The sequence below is a fragment of the Dermacentor andersoni genome, chromosome 4 (genome assembly GCF_023375885.2).
Source record: "Dermacentor andersoni chromosome 4, qqDerAnde1_hic_scaffold, whole genome shotgun sequence".
NCBI classification, from domain to species: Eukaryota; Metazoa; Arthropoda; class Arachnida; order Ixodida; family Ixodidae; genus Dermacentor; species Dermacentor andersoni.
Window position 1 is genome coordinate 115,864,712 of NC_092817.1, and position 20,532 is coordinate 115,885,243.

Sequence of the window (20,532 nt, forward strand, 5' to 3'; positions counted from 1 at the left end):
ACAATGTTTTTAGGTTGCAGTTAATTCGGCCGTGATATCGGAAAATATTGTGCTAAGCAAAAGGAGGACGCTTCGCTGCCACCTTCAAGTATTTTTTTGGATTGCTTGGATCGCTTTTTTGGAATAAGATTTTTGGATCCGTGCAGTCTGGATACATGACATATAAAAAAGAAAAAAAACCAGACAAAACAAAAATATCAAGCGGACATGCATGTTTCATTTCTCGTGGAATCGCCTAGAACACTCATACTGGCGAGAACTGGCAGCAATAAATGGGACTGACGCTATAAACATTTGCTGTGACGACACCGATGGATTATCTCGAGGAAAAGGTGTTTGAGATGTGAAAATGTCAGATGCTTGGATGCTGTGCACATGCATCATTGGACATGTTTGCTATATCCATGAAAATTCATGCGCTTGAGCATGCTATAGCTCACTGCCTAACATTCGGACGAGTGACGAAGCGTGGGTCGTTGTCGTTAGCAATAACACCTCATTGCCATCACATCGCGAGCGGCCGCTGAGGCGACACTGGATTGATAAATGTAAATGCCATAGCATCCTCCAGCCGGTACAAGGTGCATATACAGAAATTATATACTGTTACCTCGATGTTAAGTTTCATTTTACAGCAAATTTCGCTTCCAACGAAATTGGTTTTTCGCCACACGCTAGCAAAGATATCACGGGTGAACAAACTTACCTTGATTATTTGTAGTTAATTCCATGCCTGAATGTCCTTACTGTGAATGCACTCACGGAGTAGGAACAGCATTGTTGAGAACACCCAGTTTATTGGCACGGAATAATATAATGAGAAGCAGAAGCACTCGTATATGAACATTGTATATATTACAGATGAGTTCGGGTGCGCACAAGCGAAATGAGCTGTTCGAGATGTATTTACATGACGGGACGAAGGCAGCTGCATGCATTTCTAGATGGGCACAACCCTGACGTTCACTCCTCTCTTGATCCGCAACACCAGAGGGTTCATTTCGATCTCTGCAGGGTCCTGCGGAAAGAGTTAACGAGACGATGTTGATTGAAGTATGTGCCCTTTGCACATTTTCTAAGCTTAATACACTGCGCGTACGTTGCATGGCTGTGGCCAAGTTACGAAACCTGCCGCGGTTACAAAATACATAATTTGCAGCAACAACGCTTGCGGTGACATCTTGTGACACTTTATTCGACCACAACGTGTTAGACACATGTTCCTGTTACACAGGTGTTCTTGAGGAAGGAACAAAGGCTGCACGTTAACTAATATGTCGCTGCTGAAAATTTACATAATATACTTGGTTAGCGCAATTATAGGTATGTGGCGCCTCTGGTTAAACTGCACCACCAGATGGCAACCTGATGGTAACTTAACCTGGTGTTCAGCAAACGGCGCTACCCATGGATGGATGGATGGATACAACTTTCTTGTACGTCCGGCAAGGTTTAACGCGACCCTGGCTCAGGTCTCCCACGGGAGAACGTCAAGGCCCTGCCTCAACGCAGCCTCACGGGCTTGCTGGACTGCCCACGTCTGGATTCCGCGGTCTGAGCTGCGCAGAGCGGCAGCCCACCTCGACGACAGGGTCTCCGGAGTAACTGCCATCCCTCCTATAACTACATTGCACTCCCACAGCATGTGTTTGAGTGTTGCTGGTCCTTCCTGGCAGAATTTGCACGTGTCGTCCTGATGCTTATCTGGGAAGATACGTTTCAGACGGAATGGATTAGGGAAGGTGTTCGTCTGGAGTTGCTTCCAGACGACGGCCTGCCTCCTGTTCAATTTGGGACTCGGCGGTGGCTATATCCTTCTGGCGTTCAAATATGCACTGGTTATGTCGTTGTATCTGGTGAGCCTGTCCCGTTCTGCTCGAGAAGCGTTCGCTATCGTGTGAGAGGCGTTGCCCTGTTCGGCGTGGCGGGTCATGTCTCGCGCCGTCCGGTGCGCCGTCTCGGGAGCGCGTCGCCTTCCGTGGTGACGTGCGCGGGGAACCATATGATCCTCGAGCTCGCGGTTTTGGATCTGCCCGCTTTGGCCAGAATGGACAGGGCTTCCTTGGAAATTCGACCTTTGGCATAATTCTGTACAGCCGTTTGCGAGTCACTTAGTACTACTTCGCATTCCTGTTCTGTGAGGGCCAGCGCAATCGCTACTTCCTCCGCTATTTCCGAGTGTTTGGTGTATACACTGCATGTGGTTCTGATTTTTGACTCTGCGTCTATGACTACGGCGGCGTATGTTTGGCCGTTCGCATATTCGGCTGCGTCGACAAAGCGCGAGTTTCTCTCCCTGCCGAATGAACGGAGCAGAGCCTCGGCTCTTGCCTTTCTTCTACCTCGGTTGTATACGGGGTGCACGTTTCTTGGGATGGTTGCCACCGTAATGGTGTCTCTGATTTTGTTGGGGATTTGCATTTTCTGGCCGTGCTGGTTGTGTTACGTTATGCCGAGCGTGTTCATAATGTACCTTCCCGTAGTGGTGGTCGACAGGCGTTCGAGCTGCGAGATGTGTTGGGCTTCGGCTATTTGTTCTAGGGTGTTGTATATGCCCAGCTGAGCCAGGAGCTCGGTGCTCGTCGATTCCGGGAGGCCCAGGGCTATCTTGTACGTTTTCCTTATGAGCGTGTTGATCTTGTTCTTTTCCGTGACGTACCAGTTGTGGTAGGCGGCTACGTACGCGATGTGGCTGACAACGAACGAGTGCATCAGTCGAATGACGTTTTCTTAGTTCATGCCCGCGTGTCTATTGGTTATTCTCTTTATTAGTCTCGTGGCGCCGGTGACTTTGCCTTCGATCTTTCTCACGGTTTCGCCGTTAGCTCCGTTGGCCTCAATGATCATTCCGAGGATATTGATCTTGTTTACTTTGGGGATTGTGTTTCTGTCTTGGGTGTACAGGCCGATTTCCTCGTACTCCCGGGGTTCTGTGTAGCTCTTTGGTGGCATGCCTCTGCGCGTGGGCCAGTAAAGGAGTAGTTCGGACTTGCTCGGGGAGCATTTGAGGCCCGTTCCTTGGAGGTACTCTTCGACCTTGTGAATGGCCGTTTGTAGTGCGTGTTCAATTTGGTCGTCACTGCCGCGGCGCATGGCACAAACATACCGAAACAACGCTCTTAGCGTCATCTGGTGACGCAGTGTCTAACGAGGGAGAATGCAGAACTAACACTGCAGTTGCCTAAATATTCTCCTTTACTGCTGTGGTAAAGCGTTGCATAACGACGTTATATAATCGGTAATGTGCCGTGCTTCTACGGCGTTTTTTTTTCGACAAGAACGCTGACGCGACAAAATGAATGTAACGTAATTGTACAAAATGCGACAAAAATGCCGCTACTAGCTGTGCTACTGGCCTCCATGGCTCCGGTAATTTGCAAACCTTAATAAGATTACGGACAAACTAAGACTCTCTAATGCCGCGAGTACCGATATGAGGTGAAATGGAAACATTCCTTGTCGCATCACCCATTCCCTGGTACGCTTAATCGAGGTCACTGCAAAGGATTTTGCCGCATGCCCCAGCGGGCGTTGACCGTCGCAGCATCTGATGAGCTTCTCTAACTTCAGACTGTGATCATGGATGGGATACGTTGCCCTCCGCGGTGCAAGTGGCCATCGCGTTCTGATGCTGAGCACAAGGTGTCGGGTTCGATTCCCGACAGGGGCGACACACGACAGGGGCGAAAAAAGAATTGCTTGCTATACTTTTATTTGTGCGCACGATAAAGAACGCCAGACTAGCCATCTGCTATACGGTGTAGCTAGTGTGATGCTTTGGGACGCTAAACGGCACGATTTGTTGTGAAGTTTGGAAGACCGGAAGGTAGCCCCAATTATCACTCGCGTTACGTGCAGGTTGGGCTCCCACCAGCGGCAATTCCCTTTCCCACATTAATTCATCCGTATCAGCCTATATTTATGTCCTCTGCAGCACGGAGGGGTCTCCCAGCGATCTCCAATTACTTCTGTCTTGCGCTAGCCGATTCCAGCTTGCGCCTGCAAGTTTGCTAATTTCACCACCCCACCTAATTTTCTGCCGTCATCGACTGCGCTCCTCCTTTCTTGGGACCCATTCTGCAACTCTAATGGCCCACCGGTGATCTGCCCTACGCACTACATAGGCTACCAACTCCATTTTAAAAGCGAAGCTTTTACTTGCGAACCTCAATGAGCTTCGTGACCGTGCCTCGTGCGACCTGGCTGTTCCCTCGCAGAATAGACCAACCAGTCACAGCGGAGTACGGTCGACACTGGGCTCCTTGCACCACCATCAGATGGCAATGCCTCCACGGTGACGGTCGTGCGGCGGAAAGAAAACCAGAAAGCTCGTCTTCGCGCATCCGCGGTGGCGACATTGCATTGGCCTCTCTACAATGCCTGAATATAGCCTTCCGTGTCACTTTGTGCGGATATTCGGTAACACAAACTCGTGTTTCGACTCTTTGTGCCCTCGCACAAAGCTTCGTTGCATATACATTCCAAATGCTGCATTTTTTCTTAAAGAGACCCTCGCTTCGTCTGGCCACATTGAGCTGACAAGCGCAGGGCAAGTACAATGCGCACTTACGATCGTGTCTGCTAAGTATTACATCCTTATATACGCGGCGCGGAAAGAGCTTAAATTTCGAACCAAACGCCATGTTCCATCCGGATAGTAAACGTCAATGGCACTAGCGCGCCTACGTAGTACGCATCAGTGCTGTGACGTCACTCACTGCAGTGACACGTAACTCTGAACCTCTGGTTCCGATGTGCCATAACGCAGGGATGGAATTTCGTTTGCGGAGGCTAGACGGGGGTAAGTAGAGAGATTGTCTCCCCGATGACAAAGGTACCTCACGGTACCGAGCTCTGCAATCGCCTCAACCTTCTCCCTATCTTTTTTTCTTTCGTCTTTATACCCCCCTCCCCTTCCCCTAGGCGCTGAGTCGTGCTCCCTAAAGGGCTGAAGAAAATGGCGCCTATTTTTCTTCACAGTCACACTCTCTCTCATGGGTTTGCGACACCTCAAATCTTTCCATCTCTGCTATTAATGAACTAATTTGAAAAATTCTTGTGGTAGAACACTCCACATAGGGCACATAACAACTTTCAGCATATAACCAAAATTTTTATGTGTGGCCTGGTGAGGGCACCTTTAATGTAATCTAGAATATGGGCTATCCCCGCTGCTCTCTTAATTATACACAGATAATTTCTTACGCTTTCCCCTGCTTCATTATGCGTTGGCTTCATTTGTTCGTAAAAAAAAAAAATTGAGCATCTCGGTTTCTCTTAGTCTTCTGGCGAGCTGCATAGCGATAGTTTCGGTTATGGTAGTCTTGATTCTTTTAAGTAGCATCGGAGAGTTCAACGAGTAAGTGTCTCGTGACTTCACATAATACGTGGCGCCTGCGGTTGAAAGGATGTGCAACAATCTCAGTCATGGACTCAAGGGGCGCTGGCTAACACTCCCAGCGCTATAGTTCTAGTAGACATAGGTACAACAAACGCACAAGAAAGTGGACAGGGGACGAGCGGAGCGCTCGTCATAGCTCAATTGGTAAAGCGTGGCAAAGGCAGGCGGAGGTAGTTCGTTCGTGTCTGACCGGAATCACATTGCCTTGTCTTCCACTTCCAGTTTTTTTTAGTTTATTAATTGCACATTTCCATATCAGTAAATCAGTAATAAAAGAAAAACAGTTAATTTCAGCTATGCCTTTTTTTTTGCTTCATCGTCTGTTTGTTTTCCTGTGGTCTTTAACAAGTCGAGTGTTTCGGTTCCTCCATTATTATTTCTTTCGCTTTTTGATTAGAGAAGTGTTCTGATGGTTACTTAAGTTTTCGTTTTTCTTGTGCGTGTGTCACGTGATTCCGTCGCTTGCCGCATAAAGCATAGTCACAAGTTCGTGCTTGTCATTGTCTATGTCGCTTTGGTGTCTCCTAAAGCTTGCGAGATGTCAATGTCTACACCATACCTTGTCGCTGTTGGGCGTGGCCTCGAGTCGGTACTTGCGCAGTACGTGTGCGAGCGTGAGGCGCATCTCCATCTGTGCGAACCGCATTCCGATGCAGTTGCGCGGCCCCGCGCCGAACGCCTGGAAAGCGAGCGGGTTCTTGCCCTTGCGCCGCTCAGGAAGGAACCTGCGCAGTCAGCAAAGTCAGCCCGTTATTAGTAGGACTTGGCCCGTCGTGGTTCGTCTTAGGAAGGAAGTTGTGACTTTGTTGTGCCAGACACAGGCGACCTCCATGCCGCGCAGGTGGAGTTGCAGGTACTGCGTGTCCTTGCTACGACACTCTGATTATCAAAACAGTAGATTAGAGACTGCGCTCATGCGAGGTTGTACAGCCATATTACTGGGTACAAACAGACCATCGGTACAGGCGGTTGCGGGAAATAGACTGCAACGGGGCTTTTGGCCTCGCGGCTAAAGTCAAGCGGCACCAAGCAAGAGTGCTTCGCCGGATTCAGCTGGGCGTCGCCTTCACTCGACGCTGTGCACATCTTATCGGCCGCGCGAAAAGCCCGAACTGTGAACGCTGCCAAGTGTCTGAGACTCTTCAATATTGTTTTGCGACTGCCCTCTCTACGCATCGCATCGGAAGTCGCTGGCTTCGGCGCTAGTAGGCATTGGCAGGCAAACATTGTTCGAAAGTACTCATGTGTCCGCACTGTGTGACCGTTGTTAAGAATGGCCATCTGCGGTGCAAGATTGCCACCCACTTACGACTATGACGGCAACATCCCAGCGCTGTTAAGAATGGCCAGCTGCAGTGCAAGATTGCCGCCCACTTACGACTATGACGGCAACATTCCGGGAGCGTCGCCGCCAACTTCTAGCCACAGCGTGACTAAATCGACTTTGTGACGGAATGAGTTCGGCGGGCCAACTATTGTTCCCAAACTCCCCAACGCGCTACCCGGAACGGCTCCGAGTTCTACGGGGCCCCTCTGACGTCGGCTCCGCACATTCGAACGTGTGTGCATTTGTGTGCGTAGACCGTCCTGCGGGGAGGCGGCTAGTTTGTGATGACTAAACGAACGTTCGCATCACCTTGTTCGGGGGGGGACCGAGTGTTTAAAAACTGCTGTTGTGTGGATGCTCGACAGACTCTCTCTCAAGCAGTCATGTTAGACTGATGTACTTTCTCAAACAGACATGTTAGACTGATCTAAATACTGTAAATAAACCCATATACCTCGTTCTCGATGAGAAGCAGTCCTTCCCTTCATCAACGTCCTCAGCGTGGATAAGTTGGACGTCGGCATGGGCCAGCTACCTTCTAATTCATGCCCGACTCCAATCTTGACAACGGATCACGAGCGATGGGATTGAGCCCCCAATCGTGACACCGTACAGTATAGCATCAAATGCTACGAGGGCTGCTCTGACCTACTTGAAGGTCACCGGACTAGACGCAAGGCTTTAAGGAACCTACTGCGTAATTAGTGTATATATGCATCCTTTCTTCTTGTCCTCATTATCTTTCATCACTCATTTCGGTCCCCTTTCTTTTTTCCCCTGTGCAGAGTAACAGGCCAGAGCATGCTAGCTCAGGCCAACCTGTTGGCCTTTCTAATAAATCATCCCTCCCTCTCTCTCTCGAGACAAAATGGCATTCTTTTTACTCATGTCAGAATTTCCGCGATGATCGCAAACCCAATTGTTAATTGACGAAGTTTGACCAAATAACAATTTAAATGATTTAAGTTACAATTTATCGTAATTGCATCATTGATTACGTCTAGCACTCAAAGCTTAGCCTTATTTTATAATCTGAGCCTTGCACCAGTTTTGGGAAACGCGGAGTCGAGACTCGCGAAATGCATCAATGTTCTGATTAACAGCTTACCGCGGTGAATTTTTCCACGTGTGTGGAAGGGAGTCTACAGACACTGCATTACGCTTTCCGTTGGCCTGGCCAACTCCGCGAAACCACTCATGCCCAACTAAATGGCGATTGCAGGGAGCATCGAGTGGTGATCACCTCTCGGGGTCGAACGTGTTCGGCTTTTCCCAGTTGCAGGGGTCACGGTGGATGTACTCGGTAGCGGCCATCACCGCCGTGCCGGCAGGAATCTTCAGCTTCCCGTACTGCTTGTCTACCACCGCCTCTCTCGTGACGAACCTGCGAGTGCGAACGCAGTGAGGTTCATTTCGAGGTGAGTAATGCAGAAGTTCAACAACAACAACAACAGCAACAACAACAACAACAACAACAACAACAACAACAACAACAACAACAATAATAATAATAATATTGATAATAAGGATAATACAAACCACTCCTCCTTCACCATGTTGTCCCTCAGAGTTCCAGTTTGCTTTGGAACGGTGAGCCCAATAAATAAGTCAATACATCAGATGAGTTCGAGTGCGGCTGGCGTACGAGCTGGCGAGATATGCATATTCTTTCTGGTGTATTGCCGGTAGAGCCAGTGTTTCCCTGTGAGCGTTTGAAGAGGATCGTACGAAGACTCAATTGAAAAAAAAAAAAAAAAAAAAAGATAAAGTAAGACTTGCGCTTCTGCACATTCGCGCAAATTTTATTTTCTGCCTCTTCCTCTTCGCCTTTCGTCGGCAATCCGCTGCGCAACGCCGGTATGTATATTTTTGATAAATTAGCCCAGTAACGCGGTTTGAGTTGGCTGCTTCAGCTGGGATACCTGTCCGTGGATTAGCCAAGAATAGTTTCGGGGAGTAGTGTTTCAATGCGCCTTCTACATTAGATGCACGCATAGGTATTGACATTATAAGAATTCCAGAAAGTGTTTGGGCTCCGGCCACGCGCCCCCATTCCTTTATGCGCGTTTTGAGAGAGAGGTAAATTAAAGGGTCTCTCACCAGCCCCCATAGCAACTTTTGGTCATACGCTAGAAGTTGTACGAACTCTCTAAGGAGCGTTCTGCCGCAAAAAATTTTCAAACCGACTCATTAATAGCCGAGATAGGAATATTTCACTGCCGCGAACCCATGATTTCAGCAGGCGGGCTGCAATGCCAAGCGAGATACTCTCCCCAATCGCTCCGTCTAGCCTCCACAAGCGAAATTCCTTCCCTGCGTTCTTCCACACTGGACCTCGAGGATCACGTGACGCATACGTCACGGGACCCGCCTTCATCTTTTCTCCTAGGTTTTTTTTTTCGGCGCTGCGTACTTCCGCTGACGGCGTTGCGCGCTAGCTGTTGTGATTGTCTCGTTTTGCGCAGCGCACGATTTTGCGCGCTGTGCACAAGGACACATGATTAGCAGTATAATTCAGTGCTATACGAATACTGAGGCCGAACAAGCGGATCGCAGAGTATGATCACGCGCTGGAACACGGTAGAAAATGGCATAGTTTCGGTACGTGGGCACGTGACTGCACGAACGTGGGAGCAAGCGGACGAAGCGGAAGTACATCTCTCTTGCTTCGGTGCGAAGTAAAACAAAAAGCATGAAGACATTCCGTTTGTGGGTTTTATTATTTCTCTAAACTTCAATTCGTCAATTCAAGCAGCAGATCACACAAATGGTAGAGGGTGCCTTGAATAATTCTCGAAGTCACGTGTCAGCGCAAGCGACGTCATACTGCGGACACTAGTACGTAGGCGTAGGGACACGAGTACGTCACCGTCCGGCTTGGAGCGCAGTCGCCGCGAGGGAAAGGGAAAACGGCGTTCGGATTGAAATTCCAGACCTTTTTGCGGCGTGTAGCGATGTAATTCTTTGCAAACACGATCGTTGGCGCGCATTGTATGATCTGCGCTTGTCAGGTCGAAATGGCCAGGCCTTGTGAGGGGCCCTTTAAGTGGACGCTAGAGGTGAGCGTGATATGAGGTGTGCAAGTAGACTTGGCAAAAATCTTTATCTCCAGGTCTCCTATCTCAATAAGTGGGGAAGGAGAAATCCTTTCTCTCGGCAACTACTACACCGAACTGTGATGGGATTTGCTGTACTTAAAAGAAGTTAAAATCCAGCATCCGTGGGTAGCGGGGTTTTCATTGAGGCCGCCGATTGTTAAAAGATTACTGTAGAAAATTTCAAAATCTCAAATTACGAAACTATGAAGTTTACAACTCCATAACTCGGCATGGAAAAACGGCTTTTGTAACGTACAGCTAAGACTACAGCTAAAGTGGACAGAATTGATCTTTCATGCATCACTCCGAAATATAGCGCTATTATGTGAATGAGACTGTTGCAAACCCTTTGGAAACATGAGCACAAACTCAGGTAAGTTGCAATTTCATATATCAAATTTGTCCGCTTTAGATAATCTTAGGGGCACAATTAGCAAAACTGTGATATCTGTTTTTGGTGCACAGACACGAATTTGTAAACTTGTGGCTTCTACGTTTGAATCGTTAATTTTTGACACTTTTGTACTTACAGAGACTAATATTTAACTTTCTAAATTGTAACAAACTTCATTCAAATAGGTCCAGCGGTTACCTTAGAAAAGCATTTCTTCACTGTACTAGTTTATGAATAGGCTGCATTAGAGTTGGCCCGAGCAAAAGCTTCCTCCTAAATAGAAAAAAAAAAAAAAGAATCTTGTTGACGCGTATTGCTTATCGGGAAGCTAGTCAAAAAATGGCTCATCGTTTGAATTGCGCAGACGTAGGTATTGCTTTATAGATTGCTGGAACAACGCTACGCGTATAACATCAGCACCCGCTCAGTACCGCTAACCTGTATTGTACGCTGTACGCAATGCGCGATAGCGACTAAGCTCAACATTATTGAATATATTCATTATTTTTCAGAAAAAGAGAGAAAAGAACCGTGGCAGAACGTCAAATACAAACAAAGAAACTTTTACTAGACTAAACTAACTTAGTGTTATTACTCTGTAAAGTTCCTTTAAACGTCCGTCTCGAAGGATATGAGTGCAATATACAGACCTTGCTCCCCGAGTGACGTTGCATAGTTTTTGCATTCCGATAACTCTTGTGGACATGATAATATGATGTGCTTCTGTTTCGCCGCTACAACGCTTTTTGTTTGTACGTGCTCTTCACCATCGGCTGGCCGCTTTCGCTAATAAAAATGTCCAGCGGCAGGATTGGCTGCAATTTTATCTGACGAACAATTCTATATCGTAAGAGCTTTTTTTTTGTGTGAATACGGGAACTGCTGTTCTTTCTATCGACACTCGTCGGTTTATCTGATGAAGCCACTGGCCGATTTTAGGCACGACTTCATTTACGCTAAGATAACAAAAGCCTTAGCGTAGCAAAAAGAAGGAATGGTGACAAATGATACGGCGTGTGTCCTGTTGACTTCTCCCCTCCTCCGCTATTTCTTTTTTTTTTCCGCGGTAAAGTTCTAACTCGCCTAAAGGTACAACTGATTAAGCTAATTTGGACATTTTCTCTATACGGGCGGTCTTATTATTTAATGGTTAACGCGGGGGCACCCACAACAGAAAGTACACAGCACGCAGAATGCTTGACAACAAACGCATGACATTTTTTTTACAATGCTTCGAGCAGCTGCGCTGTCATTATTTTTCACGCTGCCTCGTAAAGAAGCGCTAATTTTAGTGCTGTTTTAAAGCCTAAGCGGCGTTTGGTGCAACTTCACCTTTGAAATAGCCACGGCGCGGGCTTTTGCAATGCATGAAAGAAAGCCCGCACTCGTACTCACCCGAATATGGGTGGGTACAGCCGCATGGTTTCCTGGATGACGCAGTCGAGGTAGGTCAGTTTCTGTATCGTGTTGTAACTGATCTCCTCCTGTTCAGGGCAAACAAAAGACAGCGAAGAAGCGAGAACATGTCAGGACAGCATGCGGGAACACTGCGCAATATCGACAAATAAATAAATAAATAAATAAATAAATAAATAAATAAATAAATAAATAAATAAATAAATAAATTCGCAGTTTTGACCGAAGGCGAACCATTGATTGCGATAGTGAATTATTAAAACGGATAGGTTTGGCCGGGCATGTCTGGTGACCATGTTTATAGTCTCGATAAAAATATATATTGCTGCCTATAAGTGCCAAGAACGACGAAAATTAATATTTGCTAGGACGATGCACGTTTTTAAGCGTTTCCAATTTAGCGTGTCAGCGACCTAACGAAATAATTTGATACTGATTTGCACCCGACGCTAATGATCGGCCACCTTTTCTTGAAGTTCAAAACAAAAGAGAAAAAATAACGGAGAAGCATCGCACTTCAAAGGTGAACGGTGGTGAAGGTGCTTCCTGTGATTGCGTCACACGACGGCACATGCATGAGCCATTTTCCTTCAGTTCGTGAAGTCTACAAGCGGCCTTTGATGAACTTCGAGAATGAACCTGGATTATGCGTACCTTCTGCGTTCCTTGTTGGCCTCTCCTCTCTCTCTAAATATCCCGTTACCCCTTTGCTTTCTCCGCACAAGTTAGCCAACCAGTACTACTGGTTAACGTCCCTGCTTTTCTGCGCATCTTTTCGCTTCATCTTGGCCGCCATGTAGCACGTGCGTCTTATAAAATTGCAGCTAGCCAATGTGACGCAATTACAGCCTTTTACTATCGGTCGCAATAATAACTGGAAACCGATGAACTCGGTGATCATGCAACGGTTTGGTCAGCAGGCAGGACTCAGTGGAAAAAAAAAGGAAGAAGCAAATGCCTTTCTCTATCTGCGAAAAGACTGTACTCGTTTATCTTGTGCGCGTTATTTGCACAGGGACCTGTTAAGCCCTTCAAAAGAGCGGGGAGAATCTGAAAATCGCTTCTACATTCGTGCTCGAGCAGACACATAATACGAAACCGGATCACCATCTCATCGTAACAGCTATGGCTATAGTCATAGAACCTGCAAGACTGTTGCGGTTGCTACAGGCCGTTTATCTGTGATGTAAGGTCAGTTCAATCGACAAAAGCTGGCGAATAGATAGGAAAGGCCGTAGTATCTCACGCGGGTACACACACAGTCGGCAGCATACCAATATCGCAAGTCGCAGTGCAAGCGTGCGTAAGTGACTTACGTCCGGCCCTAGTGCAGCCAGCAGTTCCTGTCGCACTTTCTCTTGGACCTCGGGGTAGTTCACCAGCATGTGGGATACGAGCGTGAGCGTGTTGCTCGTTGTCTCGTACCTGATGAGGAGCAAGGAAAGTGATACATGGCAATCAATTGCGCCATACCGTACTTACGTAAAACCCGCCAGATTGTCATAGCATTGGGCTGCATCGCAATCACCGCAAAGTGGAGCCAGTGCTATCTACTGTGCAGCAGAGATTCTGTGTCCACAACTCGGGCGAACGCACTGGCCCGACCACACCTACAGTGCTCCAATAAATTACGTCACTGCAAATGACTGTCTTCCAGAATCGTGTACGTTTCGGATTTCTTGTTAAAAAACCGTTTGTTATACTGTATCGCCGGTGACCTAACTTCCTTCGTCAAATGTCCATGCCAAGCCGACTGCCCCTGCCTCTTCATTCATATTATCTTAAACAGATGGAAAGGTAAAGCTGGTCAGTTACGATTCAGCAGCGGATCTCGGGCGCCCTCTTGTCGCGGGCACTGGAGAATAGGATCCTGACGAACCTTTTTCCGGATGTTCGTATGGTATGTCTATACTAACCTAATTCTGGCCTCCCATTCCACGAATGAAAGGTCGTCGAACCTTTCTCTATTGCAGTGTGCCCATAGACACTATCGTGAGGCAGTGGATTGTTAGGCAAGAACCACCACAAATCTGCGCTGATGAGAAAACGTCCTCACTTGAGTAGCACATATATTTTTGCCATTAAGAAAGGGAGAAAGAAGAGGGAGAAGCCGCGGTCATCGCACAAGTGTCTCGCCTTTGCGTGAGCGAGAAAAAAGCGGGACAGATGGGCTGAATTTCTGTGTTAGACACAACCACACGACTCCAGCCGACAGCCAATCCAAGGATATAGCGCACGGGAAATTGCCCGTCGGTTCTAGTAGGCTGTACAAATGATAAGGTCAAGCGAAATAAAAGTGGACGAAAATACAACTGTAGGAGCCGGTGGGAGCCGAACCCACGTCTTTCGCATTAAGCGAGCGATACTCTGCAGATTGAGCTACGGAGACGGCTGTTCTGCCGTCCCTTTTCTTGGGCACTTGTGTATGTGTATACAATGACTGACCCAGGAAGTGGTAGTGAGCGCCATTAAGTGCAGGTTTTACTCTTATACTTGCTGTTTACAAACAGCCGGACATGTTCACGTTTTGGTGCCCCCGCAGAAGCGAGCTGCGATCGCTCGGCGAATCGGCGCATTCACTGCTGCTTATCGCGCGTACGTCTGTGTCGTGCCATGCTTACTTTTCTTTCCACTTTTGTTTAAGGCCGGTATTGCGATTTGATAAGACTGTCAGTACAGTCAAACGTCTCTACAACGAACACCTCTACAACGAAATGACCTGCATAACGAAGTAATAATTCTGCACAAAATTCTACAGATTCCACGCACTGTGTGAATCGATGTTATGCAAAGCATTTTGCAGGTACCTGGCTATCTATCCACCATTGTTTGGGGTTCCGCAAACCCCTAACGGATGAACCAACGTGCTTGTGTAAATTTAGTAGTTGTGTGTGCGTGGACAGCAGCACAACGTCGACTGCGTCGAAAACGTTCGTGTGGTAGCAAGGGCAGTTCTACGCCGGCCGTTCGACGGGAGATTACGACGTGACGATTGTTGGATTCCACATGGGTAGTGAGAGAAATACGGGTTTCGGTGTCATCAGCACAACTGCGTGTTATACATTCGTACGTACGTATACAAACGGGCGCCACATGACATAGTTCTATAGGGCTATGCCATGTGGTGCATGTTAAAATGACAATGGCATTTGTACTGCAGCGAATAATTGTTAAAAACGCGATTAACTGGGATGATCATAAAGTTGGTACAACGTCGCACAGTTTGTGTGTAAACTACTACGAGGAGACTGCAGGGGGGGGGGGGGGGGAGAGGCCCAATCCCGGAGATAGTGCAGTCTAGCACGGTGGCTCAAAGCGCCAGCTGTCACACGAGTGAAGAAGACCAGAAAGTGGCACATGGCGCACGCGCCGAGTAAGAGCTGGCTGCCTCCGGGACGAGAGGAGTATGCGTGCGATCGTGGCCCAAAGTTGCTAGTACACCGGGCTGTTGTGCTCGAGGACATAGGTTCGATTCGACTGCACTTTCGGTCACACATTATTTGCTTTTTTTTTTTAATGAAAGCTAGGCGAGGCAGGAACCACTGCCTTCTGCAAAGTGCCGAAAATGGAGCAAAGAACGTTTCACAATAATAACAGTGCAGTAACGTAGAGTAGACATTGCATAAAAATTCGCGACCTCTGCTAGACTCACCCTCCGACGAGGACAAGAAAAGCGTTCTGCGTGATGTCGTCGTCGTCCAGGACCGTCCTGCTCGAGTACGAGAGACCGTTCGGCGAGGGTGCTGCACACGAGAAAGAGAACTGTGTACCACCACTACGTCATCTTACAAGTGAATATTGTAAAATAGATGCAATGGAACAACTCCGACGCTATTGCCTGCGTAGGTCAATAAATTGAAACAGGAGCGACGGATACGAAGTACGAAGGTGAACATTCGTCTGTAATCAGTATGGTATAGGGGAACACTTAAAATTAGACAAACTAATCAATCAACAACTGAGAAGGTTTACTGGAAATTAATCCAACGTTTCGGAGTAATTCCGACTCCTCCAGGTGTGGCTTCAGGAAGCTTCAAAACATTTTACACTGATGGTAACAAACAGAACTCAGCGCTCAGGCAAATGACAAAGAAAGAGGTGCTCGTGTCGTACTCTCCTTTCTTTGTGATTTGACTTAGCGCTGAACTTTGTTACCATGAATCCAATCCACCTGTAGCCCCTTTTGCAGCTTTTTATATAACCGGCTTGCGGCCCGAGTGTAGGCTTTGTATGTATGTTGGAGGCGAAGCTTCTACGAGTGGTTCATTGCCCAGGTGGTGGCTTGGATGTGCCATGGGTAAAGGTATGCAGCCGCTTCCGTAGGTGCTGGTGAGTCTTAAGGACGACGGCGCCATCAATACCAATTCTGTGATTTAACGTCTGGCAGAGTTCGGCGACGGCACTACGGTGGGTGTCCAAGCGACGGAAGCCGTTTCTGTGTAGCCGCACGTTGTTTTCGGGTAGGTTTTGAGTCTCCCCTACGTAAGACGCCGGGCGAACATTGGTGGAGCTTTGTCAACGAAGCGCCCTGCTACTCGAATCGGCAGTCTTTCGGCCTAGGGAGATGCCGAAGCGTATGTGCGATTTGAATGCTCTTCCCCATCGTTGACAGTGGAGCCCTTCCTTTCTTTGTCTGCTAAGGGACGGGACGACAACAGACTCTAACGGAGTCGACACCTCCGAGGCGTTTTTGTTTCTTGCATCAAGCTTCTTTGTAGGGTGACCTGCCACTGATTGTTTAGTTATGTGGCTGTGATTCCTTTGAATTTCTTTTTGGCTCAGGTAAGGGCTCATTGTTTTCACACGCTGAAGCGATGCACGCTACTGACTCTCAAGACCTCACGCAGAGGACGCACATGACACTTGAAGAAGCGGCAACTCATCAAAGTCACTATAGCGACTCACATGCACTCTGCTTGAGTTCGTGTTCGTTGTCGTCGGCGGCCGTGAGCTGGTCCGAGGTGACGCTTCCGACGTCGACGTTGGATGACTTGGCGTCGATCATCAGCTGCAGCAAGTCCTTTTGTGGGGCCTGCATCAAAGCGACAGGATGAACCACTGACTGAAGTGGCGTCACGATATACTCGCGCCGAGAGGGGAAACAGGACGATAACGTTGGATCGATCCCTTATCCTACGTCACGGGAACCGCGGACAGTCGAGCCTGGTTTTCATCAGCACTTCGGCCTGCATGTACGCGGCGGTTGTATAGTGTTGCTTGGCGCGTGATAATACAAAATAAGATGCGCTACAAATATGTCGCCATCAGGCCTGTCGGCGAAGCAGCGTGAAAACTTCGAGGAAGGCCAAGGCATCGAACTATATGAGTCCCGTTGTGTTCCATTTTTAGCGGTGAATAAACCTCCCTGATGATACCTACAATTAACCAATGACCCTCAGTCCTCAGCAGCTGCGGAGCACCTGACCAAGGTGACGGACGGACCTGAAACGCAGCAGAGGGTGCTAAGAATCTCTTGGTCCGGACAGGCCGCCAATGGAAACTGACTTTTGCAGCGTTTAACACCCGAACCCTCTCGAGTGAGGCTAGCTTAGCAGGACTTTGAGGAACTATCAGACATTGTTTGAGATATCATTGTTCTTAACGAGATTAGAAGAACTGGTGAGGCTTATACAGTGCTGACTAATGGCCATGTCCTCTGATATAGATGTTTCCCAAATAAGAAGCAATACGGGGTAGGATTCCTAGTTTATAAGGACACAGCAGATAACATTGACGAACTAATCACAGGGAACCCTGACCATGAGAAGGAAATTCACGGAAGAATAAAAGAAGGTTGGATTGCATGCGGCAGACATCGCGAGCTCCTGACTGGAAGCTTACCGTTATCATTGAAAAGGAAGATGGACAATCAGTGAATTTTACCTGTGCTGACATATGGGGCAGAGACTTGGAGACTGACAAAGAAGCTTGAGAACAAGTTAAGGACCGCGCAAAGAGCGATGGAACGAAGAATGCTAGGCATGAATTTAAGAGACAGAAAGAGAATGGTTTCGATCAGAGAGAGAACGGGTATAGACGATATTCTAATAGACATTAAGAGAAAAAAATGGGGCTGGGCAGGTCATGTAATACGCAAATTAGATAATCGTTGGACCATTAGGGTGACAGAATGGGTACCAAGAGAAGTGAAGCGCAGTAGAGGACGGTAGAAGACTAGGTGGTGCGACGAAATTAGCAAATTTGCGCGTGGTAGTTGGAATCGGTTGGCGCAGGACAGGGGAGAGTAGAGATCGCAGGTAGAGGCCTTCGTCCTGCAGTGGATATAAAGTAAACTGATGATGATGATCATGATGATGATGATAATAATGATGATGATGAAATGGTGAAACGTGTCAAATTTTAAGCTGGAGCTGCATGGTAAGTACTTGCCCGTAATTGTAAGTAAATGCCACTTAAGAACTGTGAAGTAGTGAGCGGAAATATCCCCAGTGGTCACAAATTTACGGGAAATTGTTTACCGAGTTGTTGATCTGGCGCTGCTTGACGATGTTTCCGCATTTTTTCTGGACTTCCTCGAAGGGATTAACGCCGTTGTTGATTCTGGTGAGCCACCACTCGAAGAGGTATTTCAGTATGGAATCCATCTCGGGAAATGAGGCTGAATGGTGCACAAAAGAACGGAAGAACGATTAGCTGAATATTATATAATGTTGCTGGTGCTCTGTTGGGTGCTGTCCCAGACAAAGAAAAGCCAGAGCTATACGCTGTCCATTTATCTGAGAAGGATCAGTTCTTGCCATCCGCTCAGCACGAGGCATGCTAAGCCTGTTGCGGCGACATCTGCTCATTTGGTTTCTGCAGGTTTTATGATCGCACATTTCAAAGCTAGGTCGGTAAGCAATGGGCGTAAAGAACACTTGTGCATTTGTACACAAATGTCCGCGGACTCATGGTGACTACTGGTGACTATTTTAGTCAAAAGACGATGATGATTTAGCGGCATCCCCTTTGGAACGAGGCGTTGACAAAGAGTCACCTAGCCTGCTAAAGCTTATCAGGTAATTTAAACATGGTTATAAAAGTAGTCTTCTGCCTTGATCTTAATATTTTGTCTCCTAAAATCTATATGGTTAACTTGTACTGCTACCTAAACATGCAACGGATCCGGTCTTATCAATTTCGTCCTTGTTTTCTGTTTTCACCAGTTCTCTAAACGTCTCTTCCTTATTATCTTAACTGCCCGACCGGTTAATGATTCCATGCACTTTGAATACCAGCGTACACGTAACCTACAGCGTCGGCGGACATATCTAGGGGCGGGAAAATCAATTTTGAAGACACAAATACATTTTGTACCCACAGAGAGGTCTCTTCCGCCACGGTACCACAGGAGAGCGTCCAAATACTCTCGGTGCGTTCCGTTCTCTACTTGGGTGCCTTAAAGACGCGGCCTAAAGTTCATCGACCTTGTCACTGATTTCTTCTTTTCCTGCGTTTCCACATGCTTCGTGAATTCCTAAGAGCTCGGCCTAGTATTCTCTACGTTTACTAACAAGATGCCACCGCTAGCGAGACTCCACAATGCCAAACACATAAAGCTCATCACAGCTTGTCTAGTTCCATCTACAGCTCGGCTGGCCTATACGCGCTCCAAATCGCACTCACCGAGCAGCACGGCGGGCCACGAGAAGGTGCCGCTGAAGAGGATGCGGCTGCTGATCAGCAGGCTGTGCTTGGGGTTCTGCTGGATGTTGTACTCGATGCCCATGGCACTGCGGCAGATCACGTCCAACGTCATCGCCTGGTACAGGTCGCCGATCTCGAACTCCTCGCCGGAGCGTGCATAGTCCGCGATCTTGTCCTCGAACTCCTTTACGCTGCACACCATGCCAGGAGCCAACTGCAAACCGCGAAGAAGTACATGCCACTGTGGTCCCAGGGTCACTTTTGTGTGGGCTGTTATCAGTAAGTCTAGAGTGCTGAATACATGCATCAGCTACACGAACACGAGTGTTTCACTGCGAGAAACACATGGTGGTCGTCCGCTGAGAACATAAGTGGGCAAGTGTTTTGAGGAACTTCGTCAATGCTGCTGTTTTGCTCGCATTTCTTCCTGTCGGTGCCCTGTATATGCGAGCCACATCTATTTATCGCAGAAGCAGCAGAACACTAGAGACGGGTTGTCGTTGTTGCTTTGTACATTCGATCGCACCAAGATAGCGCGCAGAATTGCATACGATATAAATTCCAGCACCGTCCTGACTGAACAAAACTCAGCCGGGACAACAACGCATGGAGACTTTACGTGGAGTGGAATATAAGACCAAGTTAGTACATTCATATTCAAACCCTCCTTGAATCCATTCCGCAGTGTCATTATTAGTTCTAATAGTATACTGACTGTTGCCTATCAGACGAAGTGAACTAATATAGTGGGCTATTCGCCATGAGTTTCTTTATTGCGAAGTAGGTTGCTCTGGCAAAATATCTTTATGAAGGCATGAAGTTGGCATGGACATCTTTATTGCGGCAATCTTGCTGTGTAACCCGCCGTGGTTGCTCACATGGCTATGGTGTTGGGCTGCTGAGCACGAGGTCGCGGGATGGAATCCCGACCACGGCGGCCGCATTTCGATGGGGGCGATATGCGAAAACACCCGTGTACTTAGATTTAGGTGTACGTTAAAGAACCCCATGTGGTCAAAGTTTCCGGAGTCCTCCACAACGGCGTGCCTCATAATCAGAAAGTGGTTTTGGCACGTAAAATCCCATAATTTATTTTTTTTAAATCTTGTTATGTAACTCAGATTACCAAATGTGTTCAAACAATTTATGAACAAGGCGTGAATTGGAGACGTAGTACAGTGGGCGTGGGAAGGAACCAATGAAGTTTTTTTTTTTAAGAACTTTTTTCTGAGTGGTTTATTTTCTTCTC

General features: G+C 47.6%; 1 protein-coding gene across 2 annotated transcripts in view; it reads right to left on the reverse strand.

Annotated features, from left to right (window-relative positions):
• Positions 1-777: 777 nt before the first annotated feature.
• The window catches only part of LOC126537523 (thromboxane-A synthase-like), a 68,039-nt gene continuing 48,284 nt past the window's right edge, over positions 778-20,532 (reverse strand). For both annotated transcript variants that reach the window (XM_055074330.2, XM_055074331.2), the window contains exons 7-15: positions 19,263-19,497; positions 18,116-18,255; positions 16,542-16,668; positions 15,289-15,379; positions 12,953-13,061; positions 11,616-11,704; positions 7,972-8,112; positions 5,961-6,126; positions 778-1,018 (exon numbers count right to left, since the gene is read on the reverse strand). In XM_055074330.2, the coding sequence (XP_054930305.1) occupies positions 941-1,018; positions 5,961-6,126; positions 7,972-8,112; positions 11,616-11,704; positions 12,953-13,061; positions 15,289-15,379; positions 16,542-16,668; positions 18,116-18,255; positions 19,263-19,497 (1,176 nt within the window). In that variant the 3' untranslated portion in view covers positions 778-940. The remainder of the gene's footprint in view (positions 1,019-5,960; positions 6,127-7,971; positions 8,113-11,615; positions 11,705-12,952; positions 13,062-15,288; positions 15,380-16,541; positions 16,669-18,115; positions 18,256-19,262; positions 19,498-20,532) is intronic.